General features: G+C 40.3%; 1 protein-coding gene across 1 annotated transcript in view; it reads right to left on the bottom strand.

The window, feature by feature from the left end:
* AVEN (apoptosis and caspase activation inhibitor) overlaps positions 1-22,261 on the bottom strand; it is a 190,627-nt gene that overhangs the window by 150,112 nt on the left and 18,254 nt on the right. Inside the window, exon 2 of the mRNA XM_065872873.1 lies at positions 5,105-5,282. Coding sequence (XP_065728945.1) covers positions 5,105-5,282 — 178 coding nt within the window. The remainder of the gene's footprint in view (positions 1-5,104; positions 5,283-22,261) is intronic.

Raw genomic sequence — 22,261 nt, 5'->3', positions numbered from 1 at the left:
CCTCCCTTCCCCTTTGGCAACCATGAGTTTGTTTTCTATAGATAACTATTTCTTAACTTCTACTCTCTCCTCACATTTCCAACACCCACTCCCTGACTCTCACTGACAGCTTTCTCATTTCACTAAGAAAACAGAAGCAATCAGAAGACAGCTTCCTCAAGTCCCCATCACATCTACCCACCTACTACCTACACCTATGCCCAAATATTCTGGGTTTCCTCCAATTACAGTTGAAAAACTGCCCCAGCCCCTGGCAGTGGGCAATCGCTCCATCTGTACAAACGATTCCATCACCTCATGTGGACCAAAGAACACAGATCCAGCAAATCTCACCTCTTCTCACATTATTTTTGACCTCTTTTCTGGATCTTTCTATCAACAGATAAACATGCAATCACTTCTCCCATGTTTAAAAAATATGTTTTGACCCACTTCCTCCACCAGCCCATTATTCTCCTTCCCTTTATAAACAAAATTCCTCAATATTAATAGTTGTTTATACTTTCTGTCTCAAATGTCTCTCCTTCCATATTCTTTTTGAATCCAAGAAAGAATTTATCCCACCACTCCAACAAAACTGCTGCAGCTAAGCTCACCAGTAACCTTATGTTGTTAAATTCAACTGTCAATTCTTGGTTGTCATCAGCTGTGTTTGACACAAATCCCTCTTTCTTCCTGGGAACACTCCTTCATTCCTTCTTCATTCTCCTTTGCTGTTTTCTTTTCTCATTTCCCTAACCTCTAGACATTGTGGTACCCAGGGCTCAGTAGTTTTCTACTCAATAACTCCCTTGGTCATCCTCATGACTTTAAATACCATCTGGCATCACCCAAATGTTTATCTCCTGTCCAAACCCGGGTCCTGAACCCCAGATACCTTTATCCAACAAGCTACTTGGAAATATTTCCAACCTACTTGGAAATATTTCCTGTTGGGTGTTGTGCTAGGTCTCTTGCAGTTACCAAGATTCACTCTCCACCCGTCCCCTCTCTGTTCTGCCCTAGGAGGTTGATCTATATGGATCACAGCTTCAGGCTTCCCTTGCCTTCTGACTTCCAGTAGGTTAAGCTTATGGGGAGCCTTGGCAGGAGAATGAAGGAAAAAAGGAGTCTAAGACCAGAGCACTTATTCCCCTGTCCCTCTCCCTGTAGAGTCACCTTTGCTGGCTACATCTTTAGACCGAAGGTGATTCATCCTCTCAAGGCAAACTTCTCACATGAAGCTCTCCTTCAGAGTTCTAGTAACAGGGGCGGTAACATCTCTGCCTTTACCTGCCCTCCCAATGCTGTACTATCTTTGTGCTTTCCCTCCATGCCTGTAACTTTGGAAATGATTCCTTCATTAAAACTTCTTTACAATTATATTGAGTGTACCATCTATTTCCTACAGGATTTTGACTAATACAGATGTCTAACTGGCATCTCAATTTTAACACGTGCAAACTGGGCACCTCCTATAGTTTTATCCATCTCATTTAATGTCAAACCCCTTCTTCTAGCTCTGCAGGCCACAATCTTGGTGTCATCCTTGTGCATCTCTTAATCTCATACCCCACATGTGCAAGTCTGATCTTATACCCTACATTTGCAGTTCTTTCAAAATAGATCGGAAACTCAACCATGTTTCACCACCTCCACCGCTACCACCCCTAGCCCCAGCCACCATCAGTACTTGTCTGCATTGCAGTCAGCCCTTCATATCTGCAGGTTCCACATCCGCGGATTCAACCACAGACAGAAATCTGCAGATACAGAACCCACGGAAACAGAGGGCTAGCTCTACTACACCATTTTATGCAAGGGACTTAAGCATCCACAGATGCTGTTATCCACTGGGGGTCCTGGAACCAAACCCCCATGGATACCAAGGAACAACTGTATTTCAGTAGCCTCACTGGTCTACCTGCTCCCTCCCTCACCAGTCTTCAGGTTATTCCAACTCAGCAGCCAGAATGATCCTGTTAAAACAAGAGTTAGCTATATCACTCTTCTCTTCAAAACCCTCCAGTGGCTGCACATTTCACTCTGAGTAAAGGCCAACATCTTTATGATGGTCTACAAGCCTCCAGGTGATCTGGCCACGTGACGCATCTCTGACCTCACCGCCTACCTGCTCACTTTGCTCCAGCCACGCTGGCCTCTCTGCTATTTCCTTTACTCCTATCTCAAAGCCTTTGAACTTGCTCCCGCCTCTGCCCGGAACACTCTTCCCACAGATACCCTCAATGCCTGCTCCCTCACCTTCCTCAGGTCTTTTATTCAAATGTCATCGTATCGGTAAAACTTTCTCTGGCCACCTTTCTAAAATTGTAAAGGCCCCATCTCACTTCATTTCTACCCTAAGCAATTATAGCCATTTGACATCTTACATAGTTTCCTTTTCTTTATTCTGTGTCTCCACCCTCTAGAATGTCAACTCCACGAGGCAGGTGTTTGTGTCTGTTGTTTCACTTTTGTATGCTCAGCCTCTGAAACGGTACCTGGAAATGGTGGGTGCTCCAATAATTGAAGGAACCTCAACTAGATACCACTCAAACAATTGGCCACAATAAAAAAAATTTTTAAAAGGGCATCCCTGATGGCACAGTGGTTGAGAGTCCGCCTGCCGATGCAGGGGACACGGGTTCGTGCCCCGGTCCGGGAAGATCCCACATGCCGCAGAGCGGCTGGGCCCGTGAGCCATGGCCGCTGAGCCTGTGCGTCCGGAGCCTGTGCTCCGCAGCGGGAGAGGCCACAACAGTGAGAGGCCCGCGTACCGCAAAAAAAAAAAAAAGTGTCTAACAGTGCTACGTATTGGCAAAGACGGCGGACTCTAGGAAGTTCAGCTCATCTCCTCTTTGGAGAGCATTCTGGCAATACCTAGGAAAGTTCACAGTGCGCACGTCTGTGATGTTTTTTCTGGGTTGTATATTTACTTATACAAACAATGATAGTATACTAAAAATCAGAATCATTCCAAGGAGTATGGTCAGTGATATTTTTTCTGGGTTGTATATTTATTTATACAAATAAGGACAGTATACTAAAAATCACAATCATTCCAAGGAATATGGTCAGCCTATCTAGAGGATATTCTTAATATTTTATGATCACAGGATGAACTCCACTTCTCAAAAGTAATCCAATATAGCCTACCCCACCATAGAGGAAGAAAGCACGGAAGGTCTTCTCAGGCTTATGCTGTAGTGAAAAGAAAATGATAGATCAGCAGCAGAGTGGGGAAGAAATGTAAGCACATATCAAGATGTGACAGTTGTGATCTCCCAAGAAACTACTCACCGATAAACCACTTAAGAAATCAGTAAGCAAAGACAGACTACAAGAAAAATATACATATAAGACCCAAACCATGCCAGGCTTTAAGTTATAAATAAAATGCTACAATAAATAACCAAAATCATAAGCCAACGTGCATAACTTTTAGATTAGACTAGCATTCTGAATTGCTTTCAAACATTTATGCAGTCCCTTTTATTGCCAGATACCCTCCTAGTAACTTGACGACACAATTGATTCAATTAAATCCACTGGTAGGCAGTCCACATGTTAATTTTATGTACTACTTCAATTTGCCCCCTAAATCTTTTAGTGGAACAGCTGGTAAAAATTGAAACTAAGGAACCCACATTTTATCCTTCTCCTATCTTGAAAAAAAGTGCTTATAAATCCATAACTGGCCAAAATGCAGGTAATGAGAGGGAAACACTCATCTGAGTGGCAAAAAGATGAGCTACCAGTCCCTGAACAATGAGTTGGATGCCATCATCCAAACAAGGGGGTTACGCTATGTGGCATAAACATAACGACCCCAGGCTGAATCTGCTCTCCTACTCAAATCTAATACTCTCTCCACTTACCTCTTCGTTTCCTACTCAAAGGGTTTATTCTATTAACTTGGAAGACAATTCATCACTTTATGATACTTAGTTTGGTGCAGACATTCAAAAATACAGGCAGATGAGAAAAAAGAAAGGTACGGCTCAACAGCAACATAAAAGCTGGGGAGAAGAAGAAATTCAAAGCCAACTGTCTGAAAATATTACTTTCACTTTACTTCTCTGTTTCTCATGGCTTCATCCTTTAAATTTTTTTTAACCTGGCAATTTTTTTGAGGTAATTGTAAATTCAGATAGTTATAAGAAATAATACAGCAAGATCTCCTACACGGTTGGCCCCGATAACATTTTGCACAACTATAGCATAATATCCCAACCAGGAATTGACATTCGACATAGACAGAATCCACTAATCTTATTCATATTTCCCGTTTTATTTGCACTCACTTTTATGTGTGTGTATATAAGAGTTCATGTGTCCACCACCACAATCAAGATATTGATCAGTACCAGCACTGCAAGGATCCTTCGTGTTGCCCTTTTAATGAGCACATCCACCTCCCACCCACTCCCCATCCGTAACTCCTGAAAACCAAAAGTCTAGCCACCAGTTATCCTTTGAATTCTTATGCCACACGCTGGTAGGGAATAGCCTTCTATACAACCAGCTCTGGTCCATTTCCTGTTACTACTCTCAGGCTTCACACTGCTATGCATTGCTCAACGGAGTCAATCTTAAACAGCTGGTCAAAGAAGGAGTGAGCATCTCCCCTTGCTGACAGAGAAGACTGTCCAAAACCAACAAAGAAAGTATCAGTATTCAGACACATATGGCTACAATATATGTGTACCCATAATATGTACGTTCTTGGGTATAAAAGGAAAAAAGAATGTATATTCTAGAAACTTTGTAAAGCTTTGTATAAACTTCAGTACTAATTCCTCTGAAATCAAAGAAAACACTTCTGTTTCTCAGCCTACCCAATTTAGAGGGGCATAGTTTAGCATTTTTCATTCCTATAAAGCCTTTTACCCATTTCAACCAGGACTGAAGTCTTTCTACATCAGTACATGGAAACCCAGATTTCCATTTAAAGAAATGTCACTTTTTCCTTGCCAACCATTAGATACACTGTGCTTTACCTGGATTTAAAATCCAAAGAACAAACAATGAATTTCTAGCTATTAAAATGCTATTTAAAAGGGAACATAAATACCTATGCAACTTTCATAGTACTAAGCAGTCCGCACGCAACTGGAATTCATACCTGCAGAGCTGAGGAGAACGCTGAAATCTGTCCCCCTCTGTGATTCTCCGCTTTCATTATCGACCTCCTTTTCAGTATCTTGATATCGATCCCAGTTAGAAACTATCTTCCTTTTAGAATAATTTCCCTGTTCTTCATTCTCTTCTCCATAGGTCTCTGCATCACTGTCACCTTCGACCTGCAATCATTAGAGACAAATCGATAAGGAGGCAGTGGAAATCTTAACCTTAGTAGCCTTAGCAGTAAAAATTTTTAAAAACAAATGAAAACAAAAAAATAGTACACAGGTATCACGATAACGAGCACATCTTATAAACCAAGCTCTATGCAAGTATTAAATAATATTTCAAGAGAACCCCACTATATCAGAATGTACTTTCAGTGTAAACTCTTCATTTAGCTGTGAAAAGGAAATCTGATGAGCTCCTACCTAAAATCTGTGTAACTGAATCACTGAAGTCTACCCCCAATGTAATCCTATTTCAAGAGTTGTTTCTTCTTACTGAAATAGTCAAGGCTGTAAGAGTCTTAAATTCAAAAGACTTCAGGATGGAAATTAGTTCTTCCAATTTACAGATTTTACAAACACATTCCATAAGTATATTTTATAAGCTTTAAATGGGAACCTACTCAGATGCATTCCAGAGAACAGTTTCCAGACCTGGGCATTAAAATGTTAAGACAGCATGCAGAAAAATGCAGAATGTGAGAAATTACAAAAGATAAAGGGTCTAGTTTCTTCAACAAATAAATTGCAAGGGAAAAAAATGATGGGGGAGGAGGGAGAAACCTATAGATTAAAAGAGCTTAATAACACACCATTGTAAAGCAATTATATTCCAATAAAAATGTTAAAAAAAAAAAGCTTAATGGACACATAACCATTGTAATGTTGGGAACTTATTTGTACTCTTATTCAAACACTATAACTAGAGAAAATCACTTATAAGACTATTGAAGAAATGAAAAGGCAACCTACAGAATGGGATATTTGCAAATCATATCTGATACAGCCTCTCTTCCAATAACTGATTTTAAAAGCAACTGTACAAAACAATATGTGCACAATTATATTTCTATACGTTATAGACCCAACAATACATTTGCCAATAACAGCAAAAAGGATGTGAGTGGGAGCAAAACTGTATTAGTCTAAGGAAATAACTCTATACGGGGAATACACAAAAACAAATGAAAAAGACTAGAAATAGGAAATAAGAAGGCTCTTGTAACAAAAGCCATAAATATATGCTTACTCTTCTTTCTTCTCTCATATTCTTTAAAAGATATAAAATTATATAAGGCAATAATTATAACAATGTGTTACTGGTTTTGTAACATATGGATGTAATATGTATAACAACAATGCCACAAGAAGGGGAAATGGGGACTAGAGTGTATTGGAGTAATGTTTCTATATCTCATTGGAATTAACTTATCTGATGCAGATTCTAATAAATTAAAAGGTATATGGTAAGCCCTAGAGCAACCATTAAAGGAATAACTACAAAAAAGTGGAAAAAATCATTAAAGGAATTAAAATGTTACATTAGAAGTATTCACTTGGTGCAAAAGAAAGCAGTAAAGGAGGAACAGAGGAATGATATACATGAGCCATGTGGAAAACAGTAAAATGCAGATACAAATATCCAACTGTATCAATAATAGCATTAAATATGAATAGATTAAATGAAACAATTCCATCAAAAAGACAGAGACTAGCAGAATACATTTTTAAAAACCCAACTATATGCTGTCTACACTAGATATGTTAGATTCAAAGATAAAAATATCATTAAGATGAAGTAAGAGGATGGAAAAAGATATCCTATGCAAAACAGTTCGCCAAAGAGATCTAGAGTGGCTACACAAATATCAGACAAAATAGACTTCAAGGCAAAACTGTCATGAGACAAAAAAGGGCATTATACAAGACGAAAAGGGTCAATCTATCAGAAAGATAACAAATGTAAACACTTAAACATATGTTCCTAAAGATAGAACCCCATAATATATGCAGCAAAAGCTGACAGAATTGAAGGGAAAAATAGTTCAACGATATTTGGAAACTTCAACACCTCATTTTCGATAATGGCTAGAACAACTAGACAAAAGGTACCAATACACACAGCAGAACAAATAAAAATATTTACTCACTGAAGCTGTAGTCCTATTTAATTTACATTAACTTGCAATCAGCTTAATTTAACTGGCCAGCCTATGAACATCATGTTTGGGCAACATTATTTTTTAAATATCCTCTTACCTTTTCTTTCAAAAAAGCAACAGTCTTTAAAGATGTTTACCATTAAGAGCTTGCAGATAAGCCAGTAAAATCTGGGAAGTTACTAATACATAACAGCTAGACAACAGATCCTATTTAAAGCCTTTTATACTCAGGAACCTAGCTTTTGAAGGTCCCTGTTCTACTTTCTTCTGGAGTAAATGGGTGTAGAAAAAGCTTTCCTGCTTTGAACCTAATAAGGAGGTTGAAAATAGTCAATCACATTTTTCAACGAACTCGTATGTTTCTCACAAAATGCAATTATACCACAGAAGGGAACAGGTGGGATAGAAAAATATGAAAGAGAACACTTTTAAGGAAACCCTCCTACAGAAAGTAACTGGAAACTGATTTCACTAATTAAGTAATAATGTCAAATATATCCAACCAAAAATGTTACACTGTGTATAATTTGAAAATTATATTAATTCATCCTACTATAAAATTTTTAAATGTTATCAAGCTTTAAAATATATCATTAGTTAATAATCTAGTTGCCAACTTTTATATTTTTAACCCTATTAAGGTTATTTTTTTCTCACATAATCATTTGGACCCTAAGGAGCAACTGATACGTCACTATTTTTTATTGAAGTATAGTTGATTTACAATGCTGTGTTAGTTTCAGATGTACAGCAAAGTGATTCAGTTATACCTACATGTTTATCTTTTTTTTTCAGATTCTTTTCCCTGATAGGTTATTACAAAATGCTGAGTATAGTTCTCTGTGCTATATAGTAGGTCCTTGTTGGGCATCACTATTTTTTTAAATTATGCTTTTAATAAAAAAAAATTCACACGCCATCATGGTTAAAGAGTTCAATGACAGCTTTCGGTATTAGAAAAGTGTGCTAGCAAAAATAACTTTTATATATCATTTCAAGAAGCTAAATTTTAATAAATGATTGAATAAAAAATATAGTATATACCTAGTATACAGGTATACTAAGAAGGACATTTCCATTTGTCATTGTGTATTAAATAAAATACACATTACAGCATGATCATACTTGAAAAAATCAGTAAATGCAATACATGGCATATATATATAAATTATCTATTGAGCCCAGAACAACGTACGTAGTATTTAAGCTCCAAAATACTGTGGCCATTAAGAATGGGGAGGGCTTCCCTGGTGGCGCAGTGGTTGAGAGTCCGCCTGCCGATGCAGGGGACACAGGTTCGTGCCCCGGTCCGGGAGGATCCCACATGCCGCGGAGCGGCTGGACCCGTGAGCCATGGCCGCTGAGCCTGTGCGTCCGGAGCCTGTGCTCCGCAGCGGGAGAGGCCACAACAGTGAGAGGCCCGCGTACCGAAAAAAAAAAAAAGAATGGGGAAAAAAGTGATCCAGACTGTATTCAAATTCAACTGTTTCTCTAGCAAGAGAATTATATACAGCCTCTTTTCTTGTCCCTCCTTGTGATCAGTATATGGGAAAGAAGAGAGGGTGGAGGCATCTGAGAACAGAGAAAATGGTAACCCAGCCCTCAAAGTTCAGCGACACTTCTCCACAGGCCTCCTCACTCACCCCAGTCCTTATATCTTTCTTTCTCAAGTCTTTCTTTCTCACCTGTGTTATTGTTTCAGAGCGTTGCCTAAAAATAGGAGGCATAGAAAGCCAATTACCATTTGCTGGCAGCCCATCTAAGACCTTGAGAGTTTACTGCTTCCATGATTTAAGGGCAGTCTGGGAAATTAGACTGCAGTAACTTTCATTGGGCCAACTGGTGATTTTTTTTTTTCAAATTTTAAAATAATAGCTTTATTGATGTATAATTCACATACCATGCAATTCACCCATTCAGAGTATGTAATTCAATAGTCTTTAGTATATTCACAACATTGTGTAACAGTCACCACAATCAATTTCAGGACATTTTCATTACCCCAAAAAGTCTGTACCCATTAACAGTCACTCTCCATTTTCTGGAAAGCCCCAGAAAACCACTAATATACTTTCTGTCGCTATAGATGTGCTTATTCTGGACATTTCCTATAAATGAAATCACTTCTCTGACTGCATTCTTTCACTTAGCATAACGTTCTCAAGGCTCATCCATGTTGTAGTGTGTGTCAGTACTTCATTCCTTTTATTGTTGAATAATATTCCATTGTATGTATATACATTTTATTTATCCATTCGTTCCAACTGGTGATTTTAAACTCTACTTTGTGTTTGTCCTTTTTATAGAGTCCTTATGGAAAGGAGGGTGGGAGTGGCAATAGAATGAATCAGTTTTGCTTTATCTGCTTTACAACTTGAGCTCCGTGTAAGAGTTCAGGCTTAAAAAGGTTTAAAAACTACCAAATTAATCCACCTTGTAAGTCCCAACTCCCAGGTAAAATTCTACGAATTAACATCAACAATTTTTCCGGTAGAGAAGGCACTAAATGCAACTATAAGGAAGACAATTTGCTTCTTCCTGTGGTTATACTCTAAGTCACACAAATTAACCAGAAAAGCAACTAAGAGGCCTTCAAGTAAGAACCCTGCTTTATCAAAACATTTGACTGAAAGGTTTTACATACACAAAAATAATCAACCTTCGTATAAAGAGTGCATGTAGACCAAGCATCCCTGGGTAAAGCTCAGTGTACAAAACATATTCCCCTCTATCACAGCCATTGACAGTTTACTCTTCCTAAGAAGGCAAATGGTACTTCAGGTGCACCTGCCTCTGTCCCATCGTCCCAGGGATTACACTGCATGGGCTTAACACTGGAAATCAGATTTTCTTTTTCTTAGATCGAAGTAGAGTGATGTACAATATTATAAAATTTAAGGTGTACAACACAGTGATTCACAATTTTTAAAGGCTATATCCATTTATAGTTATTATAAAATATTGGCTATATTCCCTGTGCTGTATAACATATCCTTGTTTGTAGCTTATTTATTTAATACACAGTGGTTTGTACCTCTTAAACCCCTACCTCTATCTTGCCCCTCTCCTCTTCCCCCTCCCCGCTAGTTTGTTCTCTATAGGCCAGATTTTCTTTCAACTCTGTCTCAGTTAAATTTTCATCTCACTTCTCTACCAGCACAGGGTTGGTTTCCTTAGTTACTGAGGTTTTAATGTCATCACTTTTCATTTTCAAGAAAAATCACAGACCACTAAATAGCTGTTGTTTATCTGGCCAACTTTAAGACACTCCCTAAACCCTCAAAACACCAGAGAGAACTTAATTAAATTAGTAATTATCAAGCTAAAGGGAACCTGGGTAGCCCTGGTCCACCCTCTGCCCTCAAGCAAGATCATGTAGAAATCACACTGGGCCAGTCTACCTGGGTCTATGATTATGCTCTCTACCTAAATTAATCATATTTCTTCCTTCATAATGACAAAGTTCTGATTCCTTAATCATTATCACTGATTGTTCTACATCTCTTAAATTCCCCATGACCATTTTTAGTGGTTATAATCAAAATGGACTTGGTAGATATGGTTTGACCACTGCCACCCTCTCCCCACCGGAAATTTTGAAAATTAAAATTAAAATAGTCATCTTCAGAGTTCCATACCAAGACACATTTTTTCTTTAAATACAAGCCTAAGTGGCACTTTTCTTTCCCTCTGTCTATCTTACAATATATCTGAAGAGGACTGCTTTTGTTCCTTGCACCACTCGTTTGCCAGTATTCCTTCAACAAGCATTTCTTGAGTAGTTGCTGAGTGCCAAGCACCAGCTCAGGCACTGGGAATATAAAAAACAAGACAAGGTCCCTAGCCTTAAGAACCGCTGTTCTGTGGGGAAATCAGAGAAGCAAAGATACACTTAAAGCAGTGTGATATGTGCTTTGAAAAAAACCTAATTTGCTATGGGAGCAAGAGAGCATCAGAAATGGAGGAAGGAGAGGGATGGGGGACGTTTGCAGGAACAGTCTTGCACTTCAGGGAAGGCAAGAAGGTTGAGAGAATGGTATACCTCAGCTCTAGCTGTGAACACATGGCCTGAGATTAGTCTAGTAAAGGACACAGCTGCTATCTCCTGCTGGAAGGCGGTCCCCAGGTTCAAGGAGAATTAGCAAAGAACATGCTTCTAACTATGGGATGAGAGCTGTTCAAAGCACAGCCCAGGGAGGTCAACCATGGGAAAGGGTAAAAAAGAAAAATATGTTTGAGGATTCTAGGAAGATGGTAGCAGTAGTAGCAGTTTTTTAGTCTTCCCAAATCCCCTCATAAAGTCCACACAGAACCACGAGGACAGAAAAATCAAAAATACACAGAAAACATCCACAAAAACCTAGGTGGCAAGGTACAGCCACAAAGTGAGAGATGAACAGGGAGAAACCAATCACCAGCAGTCACAAGCCCCACATGTACCAGCACCTGTGAGAGGAAGCAAAGGGAGCAATGGAGCACCTAGGAGACCTAAGCATCCCAAAATAAACAACAGGTGCTCACCAGAAGAGGTCCGTGGAGAACAGCGGCTAAGAATCTTGGGTCGTTTGTATTCCGATAGTGGGTGTGTACAAGGCGTTCACAGGAAAGCCTGAAGGGGCTGAGTAAGCCAGGGCCTTATGAACTCTCAAAGTAACAGGGCAAACAAAGCTCCTTTGCAGGACAAGACTCCTCTCTGGAGAAACTGCTGGATGTAGAGTCACAGTTGAGCAGAACAGGGGAGGGAGGGAGGGAGGGAAAAGAAGGTCCAGGTTTTGGGGTAGGGGTGGTGAGGACGCAGGGATATAACAGATGTGAGATGTCTATATATATATATATTTTTTTTTTTTTTTTTTTTTTTTTGCGGTACGCGGGCCTCTCACTGTTGTAGCCTCTCCCGTTGCGGGGCACAGGCTCCGGAGGCGCAGGCTCAGCGGCCATGGCTCACGGGCCCAGCCACTCCGCGGCACGTGGGATCCTCCCAGACCGGGGCACGAACCCGTGTCCCCTGCATCGGCAGGCGGACTCTCAACTGCTGCGCCACCAGGGAAGCCCGAGATGTCCATATTTTTACACTACAAAGTAACAGAAGAGGGGGCTCCAGAGACATGAAATCTGAAAAGCCAACCTTAAGTGTGTCTCCCTTTTAAAAGTTCCAGAAACTGCTTTCACATGAAAATCAGGAACAACCGAGGATCGTGATCAAATCCCATACAAAGTTGTTATTGTAAAGGACAAACGTACTAAGGAGAAGCACATTTTTACCGTAAATCCCACACGGCATCCAGAAGTGTTTTATCGTAATACAATTTCACTGTTTCAAGTATGTAACTAGAAATTCTACCCTGAGTCTTTCGGGGCAAAGGATGAAAAAGAACAGCTGTCCAGTCTCAGTGTTGCTCAGAGATGTCAATACATGCAAAGAAAAAAAAAAAAAGTGAGGCGGAAAGAATCTGAGAACAGAGGAAAGAAAGGTAAACAACCCATGAAGCGGTTGTTCAATGACTCAGCTCATGGGGCCCTTCATGCCATCCCTTTCCTTCTCCAGGTTATCTCTTTCTTATTGGTGTTATTTTGGTTCAGAGTCTGATAAAAATGAGGTATGAAAAACTGATCACCATTTGTTAGCAGAATCAAGAAGCTGGGGCCATACCGCTCATCTCCATTCTTAGCTCCTCAGAGGCTCTGCACCTTTCCTTCAAACGATACACCCCAGATCTGAACAGTAACCACTATGTGGACACAAAACGGGGCGAAATTTTCTACTTCCTAGGTTCCTTATCAGAATGAAGTTCACAGCACCATCAGCACAACAGATTGTTTCAAAATTACCTAATAAACATTATATTAAAGATAGCTTCTGAGATGGACTCTGATGGGTATCTGTCTCACACGGTCACATTTCCTTGTTACTTCCTTCTTTGCATGGGGCAGTCTCTTTGCTCACAAGCTTCCCCCTTTCTTTCATATTACACTTTAGTCAAAAGTTATCTCAAGCACTATTTATCTCCAGAGCTGCAAAATGAACCTGAATCTTTTCTAAAATGTTTCTACCAGTTTTTGGTCCAGCTAACAAACTTTTCTCCATCAAACTTGTGAACCCACTGTGAGCTAAACCCAAGTGTCTCTGGGTGCTTGTGCGCTAGAGTCCGGGAGAATGAAGAAACAGTTTAAATACTTAGTGAATACCCTCCTCTGTGAGCACAGGTATTGAGACAAAAGCAAGGTTTTTTCCTTCTTTACGTTCAGAGCTCTGAACCACTGTCTTGTAAATAATCTCTTGGGCTTATCAAAATATTGTGTATGATTTGCCAAGTGTCTCTTCACCAACTACGCACACACCCACCCATCCCAAATTCACCCACAGTCCACCTGTTAACAATTCATCACAGAGCCTAGAATGGAGTGCTACACTCTCCCTACGAAATGAGACAAAGTAACCGCCTCCACCTGCCTTTTAAACAGCATGGAGATCTCATCCTTGTTTCAGTAATGTTAAGCCGCTTCCTCAAAGAAGTTAGCTATTTTGAAACATTTATCACTTAATTTTTCGTACAATGTCCCTGTTACCACGTAGCTATTAATTCTAATAAGATGCCAATTACCAAGGTAAGTGATTGCAGTAAGCCATATTCAGAGATTCTGAAAGGATTGAAAACTGTTACCTGGCAACCATTTATTCCAGCAGCACTTAGAAGAAGCACAAAGTCATATACAGTTCTTTTGTATGCTGCTGTACTTTATCCTGTGCACATAATAGAGTCAATAAATTTATTTTTTTAATGAAGTCATCTACTCTTCTCCATGCCTCAAAACACGTTTTACTACTAGATAATGTCATTTTCTACCTTTAGAACAGAATTTCTTACCAATACCTTGACAAACTTGTTCCACAATAATCAACCCAAGGAGACAAATTGAAAATTTGGTTGAAATAACAGTGTTTCTCTTAAAGCATCTTTGTAGATCATCTGGGTTAAGCCCCGAGGCTTCGGAGATGAGATGAGATGAGGTTCAGAAAAGGACTTGCCCAAGGTCTTACTGGCAGAGGCAGGATGACAATCTGTCTGAGATGCAATTTAGTGCTTTTGCAAATATGTCTCTTCACTGAGCAAAATCTTAGTGAAACGAATCATGCTCTCTAATGTTTTTAGTCTTTTAGTTTCCAAAGCTTTTGTGAAGGTCCTGCTCAAAACTCCTAACTACCAACAGAGAAAAATAAATAATGAGACTGTTTAACGGGCAGAAGAGATGTAACCAGCCAGAGACTGATAATTCAAGAGCCATCTTCTGATGTGTGAAACTACCTTCCCTACATCAGTGACATGAAGAAAAATATGCAATTAAACAGGGGAGTGGATGAGCTTTTGCAAAAACTGTCGAAACTAAAATAGAAGACGATGTCAATGGGTGACAAACTGATAAAATGTGAAAAAAAGGAAACAATAAGCAAATAGGTGTGATTTACATCTTATACGATCTATATTAATCAAAGGACGAATGCTACCATCTGGTAGAACACACTTCACACCACCTCACAACTCAGTCAAGTGGACTGCAATTTTCACTGCACTTTCCTTAGTGACTGATCTAAGTTACAGCCATGCAGCTAGAAACCTGTGGGCCTTCATACAAGTTCTGCACATCACCCCATTTAGATCCCTTGACTGAATTACAGTCTTACTCTCCTTGTGGCAAAAACCTATAAGCTTAACCTATAAATTTAACCTATAGGTCAAATTTCTGAAGACAACAGCTACCCTTTTTAGCTGTTCTCTCTTTAAAGACAAGGGCTAAACCCAGGCCCTACCCAGTGAAAGCTGTTGAATTTGCCATTTCACATGAAAGAACAAACGGACCTAAGAGAATTCTTCCTGTTAAGTCCCTACCTTACGTGATGTGGGGCAGCCCATGCACACACTGACCGAATGAATCACTCGACCAATCACTGGAAAAGTGTTTCTTTGTGCATGTATTTTATCTGACACATAATTTAATGTATGCTTCCACGGTCTCTCGCTTTCTACCATTTGAAGTGCCTCTTTTGAATGTATCCCCCTATTCAGTTCTTCCCTGACGAACAGAATCTGTACAAAATGCATATCATTTCTCTTTTGTGGGCTGGCTGATTTTTTTTTTAACACTAAAATCTTTTATCTTCAAGAGCACTTACACATGACAATGTTAGTCTGAAGAGAAAAGGACTCGGACGCTCGGAGCACTCTTGTCAGTCGGCTCCCTTAACGTCCATAAAAACCGGATGACAACTTCTACAAACATCGTATTTAGAGATTTCAAGGGCAAATATTTTGTAGATGGCATTGTTTGCAATGAAGACAAACGCCTGCGTTAAACGCGAGGCTTACGTTTGCCCCATGATGCGTGACATTTGCAAGGAGCTCAAGCCGCCATGCTCTTCTTTTCGGGTTGAACTGCCTTCTCTGTTCCTCTGCCATCAACAGAATGACATCATGGCTACATGTCAGCAAAAACTCTTTCCTTCCCATCTGCACCACTTTAACCAAAATTGAGAAATGAGAAAAAGAAAATGCACTTTCCGGAGGCAGAAAGGTTCGCGAGACAATTTCCCCTGTGAAAGGACAGAATACTATAATCAGCATTTCCCTTCTGCAGCTCTTTTCAAGTGTGACCTTTAGGAAGCTCTTCCAACATTAGGGAGGAAAAAACTTTAATTAAAAGAAAGGGCAGCAAAGACACATAAGGAAGGGAGAGAGCTTTTTACCTTGCATTAGAGAAAGGTGGATTTTCTCAAAGCCCTCAATCCACAAGGACAAAACGCAAATCTCAGGACCAGGATTATGAAGTGCACACAAGCCAAGGGCCTTGAAACTGGGCCATGGAACAGCGAGCCTGAATAATCGCGTGTCGGTAAAATTCCCTTGGAGTTAGCAATACTGACATGACGTGTGCCTCATCTTTTGTGTAAGCGTGAGACTATCTCCGCTTCATAGAAATGTAAAGCAACACTTAATTCCACCTTCTCTAGATCCCCACAACAGTGTCCAAATACTCTTTTGTGGAGGAAGCACAAATTAAACTCGCAGTATTGCTTTCCTCTAACACGGCAGCCTGTGAGTTTAAAATCGTAATCGAAACTCTCAAGAGGAATAAATATGAAAAAGCTACTACCTATTAGAACAGGAGCTCTAGGCTTGGCAGAAGGAAAATGCTGTATCTTTCCATAATATGCTCAGCACAAAAAGTGTCCCCAAATAGTGTCCCCACTGGGATGTCTAAAAAGGCAACACACTGACTAAAGAAACTTGAAATTCAAAGCCCTTCCCTGAGAGTAACACACTGTCATTATCACAATTTTGACAAGAGGAGAAGAAAAGAAAATGTCTGGAGTGTGACTTGTCATTAAGATAGCACAGGGAGATCGGCTCGGTGCTTTGTGACCACCTAGAGGGGTGGGATAGGGAAGGTGGGAAGGAGATGCAAGAGGGAAGAGATATGGGGATATGTATATACGTATAGCTGATTCACCTTGTTATAAAGCAGACACTAACACACCATTGTAAAGCAATTATACTCCAATAAAGGTGTTAAAGCAAAAAAAAAAAGATAGTTCTGAACGGGCTACCTCAGAGACAACCCTAGAGGACAGAAGCAACAGGAAGAAGGCCCTGGGTCTGTCCCAAAGAAACTGTCACAATCACCAGCAAGATAAACCTTGCTTCCTTCTGCACACAATCCCGAGACCAGCCTTCAGGCATTATTCACAGCAATTCAGTGCACTAAACGTTAAAAAGAAAAAGGGAAATTCCTCTCATTATTTCTAATGGTCCTGAAGCCACTCAAAAAGCAGTAAGATCCAGAGTGGTAGATTTCGTTAGCCGAGGCACACAATTCACTTAAAAAGACATCACAGGTTTACAAGTCTACTAAACAGACACGCTCTTCTCTCACCACTGAAGAGGGCTGACGACTTACCTCAAAGCCAAAGTATATCATGTGAAAAATAAGAGTCCTCTCGGTCTGGAATACTTACCTTTTTAGGATCTGCTAAAAATTATAACTAGATAGTCCCCAATAATTATTTTCTTTTATCAATTTCCATATAGTAAAATACAAAGTACTGTGAGCTTAGACAAATGGAATCAATATAACCACCACCACGATCAAGATACAGAACAATCCCATCATCCCAAAGTTTCCCTTCATACCACCCTCCAAGCTTCTTTCACTTAACCAAGTACATTAGAAGCAGATCCATCCATGTTGTTTTGAGTAACAGTGGTTCATTCCTTTTTACTGGCAAGTTGTAGACCATTGCATGGATAGTTTGTGTCTCCATTCACCAGTTAAAGAATCTTTGGGTTGTTTCTGGCTTTTGGCAATTATGAAAAAAATGCTGCTATAAACATTCATGTACAGAAAGTTTTCATTTCCTTGGGGTAAGTAAATACATACCTAAGAGTGGGACTGCAGGGTCATATGAAAAGCGTATGTTTTAATTCGATAATAAAGTGCTAGGATTTGGTACTGTCAGGGTTTTTTTTAAGCCATTCTAATAGACATAAAGCAGTTTCTCATTGTGGTTTTACTTTGGATTTCCCTAATAACAAATGACGTTGACCAGCTTGTGCTACTTGCCATCAATATATCTTCTTGGATAAACCATCTGTTTAAAAATGGGGAAAAGATTTAAACAAACTGTTTACTTTCATACTGAGTTTTGAGAGCTCTATGTATTTTCTGGCTACCGGTCCTTTGTTGGATATGTGATTTGAAAATATTTTCTCCCAAGTCTGTGGCTTGTCTTTTTTTAATAGAATTTATTCTTTATAGCAATTTTAGGTTCACAGCAAAATTACATGGAAGGTACAGCAATTTCCCATATATTCCTATGTCGCTTTTTTTTTTTCCTCAACAGTGTCCTTCCCAAAGCATAAATTTTTAATTTTCAGGAAGTCCAACTTAGCAACTGTTTTCTTTGCGGATCATGCTTTTGGTGCTATACCTAAGAAATGTTTGCCTAATCCGAGGTCACGAACATTTCCTCCTATGGTTTCTTCTAGAAGAATAGCTATCCTTCCATTCATGTCAAGATACTTTAACTCATGGAGGGAGCAGACTTATAATAACTGCTTTAAAGTCTCTGGCTCAGAATTCCATTATCTGGGCCATCTTGGGGTTGGCATTTATTGATTGTCTTTTGCCTCAAGAATTGGTCACATTTTGCTGGTATACTGTGAAATTTTAGATGTAGAATAACATTGTGAATGTGAAGTTGTTTAGACTCTGGATCCCATTAAAAATCCTCCACAGAACGTTATGGGTTTGTTTGTTCCATTTTATCAGGCAACCAATCTGGTTAGATGCAGAGAGTAAGTTCTGTCGCATCTCCTGTGGGCGGCAGTTCCCATGTCACTTCTCAAGGCTTTCGCTACACTGCTACTTCCAGTCTGTCTCCCCGATATGCAGCTCAGGGTGAGCCCCTGCCTTCGGACATTTCACACACAGAGAGGATCCCCTTCCAGCTCTTTCCTCTCTAGGATTCTCCCAATCCTCTGGCCCAAAGGTCGGGTTTCTCTTAAGAGTTCTAGCTGCCCACATTGCCCCTCAGAGGGCAAAGCTGAAAGGGGAAAAAAAAAGAAAGAGGAAAAGAAAAAAAAAAAACGGGGTCTTCCCTGGTGGCACAGTGGTTGAGAGTCCGCCTGTCGATGCAGGGGATGAGGGTTCGTGCCCCTGTCTGGGAAGATCCCACGGAGCAGAGCGGCTGGGCCCGTGAGCCACGGCCGCTGAGCCTGCGCGTCCGGAGCCTGTGCTCCGCAACGGGAGAGGCCACAACAGTGAGAGGTCCGTGTAGCGCAAAAACAACGGGCATTTTCCCATACTTTTTTGACTGCAGGAACCCATTTTCCTTGTCCTCTGGCCAGAAAAACAGACTTCTACACGTTTTGGCTGCTAGCACCACCAGCCAGCCTGACTCTCCAAAGGGTCTGGTGCTCCCCGACCCCGGCGCTCATCCCATGATTCAAAAGGAGGAGGGGACCCCCCACCCCATACTCCCCAACTTGCATTTTCCTAGTCTTCTGATCAGAAAGATGGACTTTCTCTTGGTTTTTAGCTACCTCCACGCCATGGCTGCAGCTCTGCTGAGAGCCTGCCTTTGGTTCAAGGCCAGAGAGAAAAGGAAAACGATGAGAAACTCGCCTCCCTGGTCCCCATACAGGTCGCTTACCCGGGTTTTCACTCCCTTCACCATCTGCCAGCTTTTCCTTGCTTTTCTGAGTCCTCGGGCAATCTGTCCACGGTGTTGAGCGGCACTCAGCAGAAGAAACAGGCCGTAGTGGGCCAACTCCTCCTTGGTCGTGTCTGCCCAGTAACTCGACCGTGGTTTGCTGAGGCAGCATCTCTCTCAACCTCTTGGATTATGAGAGCTTCCACACACCTGAGTTGAGGGCCAGCCCATTTCTCACCTTCCATTTGGTGGTCTCGCCATTTTACTGACTCTTATAAAACCGTGATATTCGTGCACATTTCTTATTCTCCTCTTAGGTGTCACAATTTATCTAATACCCTCAAAAAAAAAAAAAAAAACAAGAAAGAAAACCAAAACTTCCTGACCTCTGGAACACTCTCCTCTTATAGTCCCCACTCTGTAAGCCTCACCTCTTATCTTCCCTGCCACTCAGGCTGGGTTTAAGAGGCCAGGAGGGTGGGTAATTATTCATTGTAAACAGCTGCTCATCAGGTATGTTGCTAGAGACTAAAGTAATCTACACACATTCCCCCCGTTAAGGGCACTGAAAGACAAAACACCTGTTGGAAATGGACAGATGCTTATTTCTTTGGCAGAGGCATTTAAACTCCTTCTGGCTCTTTTCACAGATGGCAAAATAGAGGACTATAATGCAGAGAGGAGCCCAGAGAGTGGAGTTGGTTTCAGAGTTACTACAGCTACACCCAGCCTCCCTTCACTACTTTCAGTTGTAATAGGAAAAGCATAAAGCTGCTAACAAAAAATGTGAATATTTCCAAAATATTCTAATGTCTAATGCCATGCTTAAACACAAAATCCACTATTTGCTCACATAACAAATATCTATTGAGAGCCTATACTATGCCAGGCACTGTTTGATGTGCATGGAACATTCCCTGCCCTCCTGGAGCTGACATTCTACTGTAGGAGTCAAACAACCAACAGATAAATAGATAGTGTTTGAATAAATATATGCATAAAACACTGTGCTTTCAGGTAGTGACAAATAAAACCCTACAAATATAAAGCAGAGTAATGGCTTGGAGAAGAATGAGGGCACTATTTTATACAGAATCATCAGTGAAACATCTTCAGACAGAACATTTAAGCAGAGAACCAGATAAATGAGGGAGTAGGCCATGCTGGGATCTGCGGGAGAAAGGCAGAACATTCCAGGCCCTCAGGAGAGAACAATCCTGCCACATTCAAAAATTAGAAGTAAAGGGCTTCCCTGGTGGTGCAGTGGTTGAGAGTCCGCCTGCCGACGCAGGGGACACGGGTTCGTGCCCCGGTCCGGGAGGATCCCACATGCCGCGGAGTGGCTGGGCCTGTGAGCCATGGCCGCTGGGCCTGTGCGTCCGGAGCACGCAACGGGAGAGGCCACAGCGGTGAGGGGCCCGTATACCGCAAAAAAAAAAAATTTTTTTAATCAGAAGTAAAGCCAGTATCCTGGCTACACTGCATTGAACTTGGAGGAAAGAGTGAAGGAATGAGGCCTAAGAGGCTCACAGGAGTCAGATTATGAAGAGCATTATAGGGCAGGGTAAGGAATTCAGATTTTATTCTAAATGTGATGGGAAGGCAGATCCATAAAGACATGAAAAGTGCAAGGTTTAATCTGACCATCTCTCAGTCCTAACCAGAAAAATTACTTTCAAACTCAGAGCTAAATCTAACATTCAAATCCACTTCATGGTCAGTCTTCACAGATCAAGAAGCCAATACAAAGTCAAATCACAAAGTTAAAGATGAATAAAGCATAATTAACTCACCCCCCCAAAACACATTTATGTTTCCTAAGTAATATTCTCAAATGCCAAATTATTCCTTTTCTACTAAAAAACAAAACTGACATCATGGCTTTTTGTTAATAACAATATATCAATATAGGTTCGTTAATTGTAACAAATGTTCCATGCTAATGTAAGATGTTAATAACGGGAAAAACTGGGTATGGGATGTATGGGGACTCTCTATACTAGTCTCTCAACTTCTCTGTAAATCTAAACTCTTCTAAAAAGTCTATAAAGTCTATTTTAAAACTATAGATATAGTTATATATAGATAGTTATCTAGAGGTAATACATAGTTATATAGAGATATATAAAATCTCCATATATTGATAAATATATAAAATCTCAGCACAGGATATATGCTCTGAAACCACATACCAACAAAAGCAATCACCTTATCCTACTGCTATGAGTTACTTCAGTTGCTACAACAATGAAACTGAAAATTAGCTTCAAATCAACTAAGCAATTAAGATTGCAGATCTTTCACTGTTTTTGAACAAGCACTGTCCATACTCTACCTACCTCTTAAGTATATGGACATGTTTAGAAAATCTGTTAGGCATGCTTACCTCTTTAAATAAGTTCACGATAGCAATAGCAAATAATTACTATTATGGGGGAAATGGAGCCGGTAATAAGAATAAAGCAAACCCTAAGCAGATTTTTAAGTCAAACAAAAGGGCAAACGTTATATCCCAGAGCCTAAAATACTCCACAAGTCTGAAACAATGGCCCAGAGGTAGGCGAAGTACAGGTGTGACAAACCTTATTTAGCTCAAACACTTGGGGGATGCGGGGGTTATGTGAATATCTTAGAGGGGAAAAAAAATATGTTTATTATCGACCGCAGAAGACGAGGTTTGTTTCTCAAAAGAGGACATAAGTTTAAACAGTTGAGAAATACAGACCATGAATCTTCCAAGAAAAGACAGGCTGAAACACAAGAGCTCCAATAATTTTCCAAGC

Source organism: Phocoena phocoena, chromosome 2 (assembly GCF_963924675.1).
Source record: "Phocoena phocoena chromosome 2, mPhoPho1.1, whole genome shotgun sequence".
NCBI classification, from domain to species: Eukaryota; Metazoa; Chordata; class Mammalia; order Artiodactyla; family Phocoenidae; genus Phocoena; species Phocoena phocoena.
The sequence above is the reverse complement of the archived record's forward strand: the minus strand, read 5'-3'. Positions and strand labels throughout refer to the sequence as shown.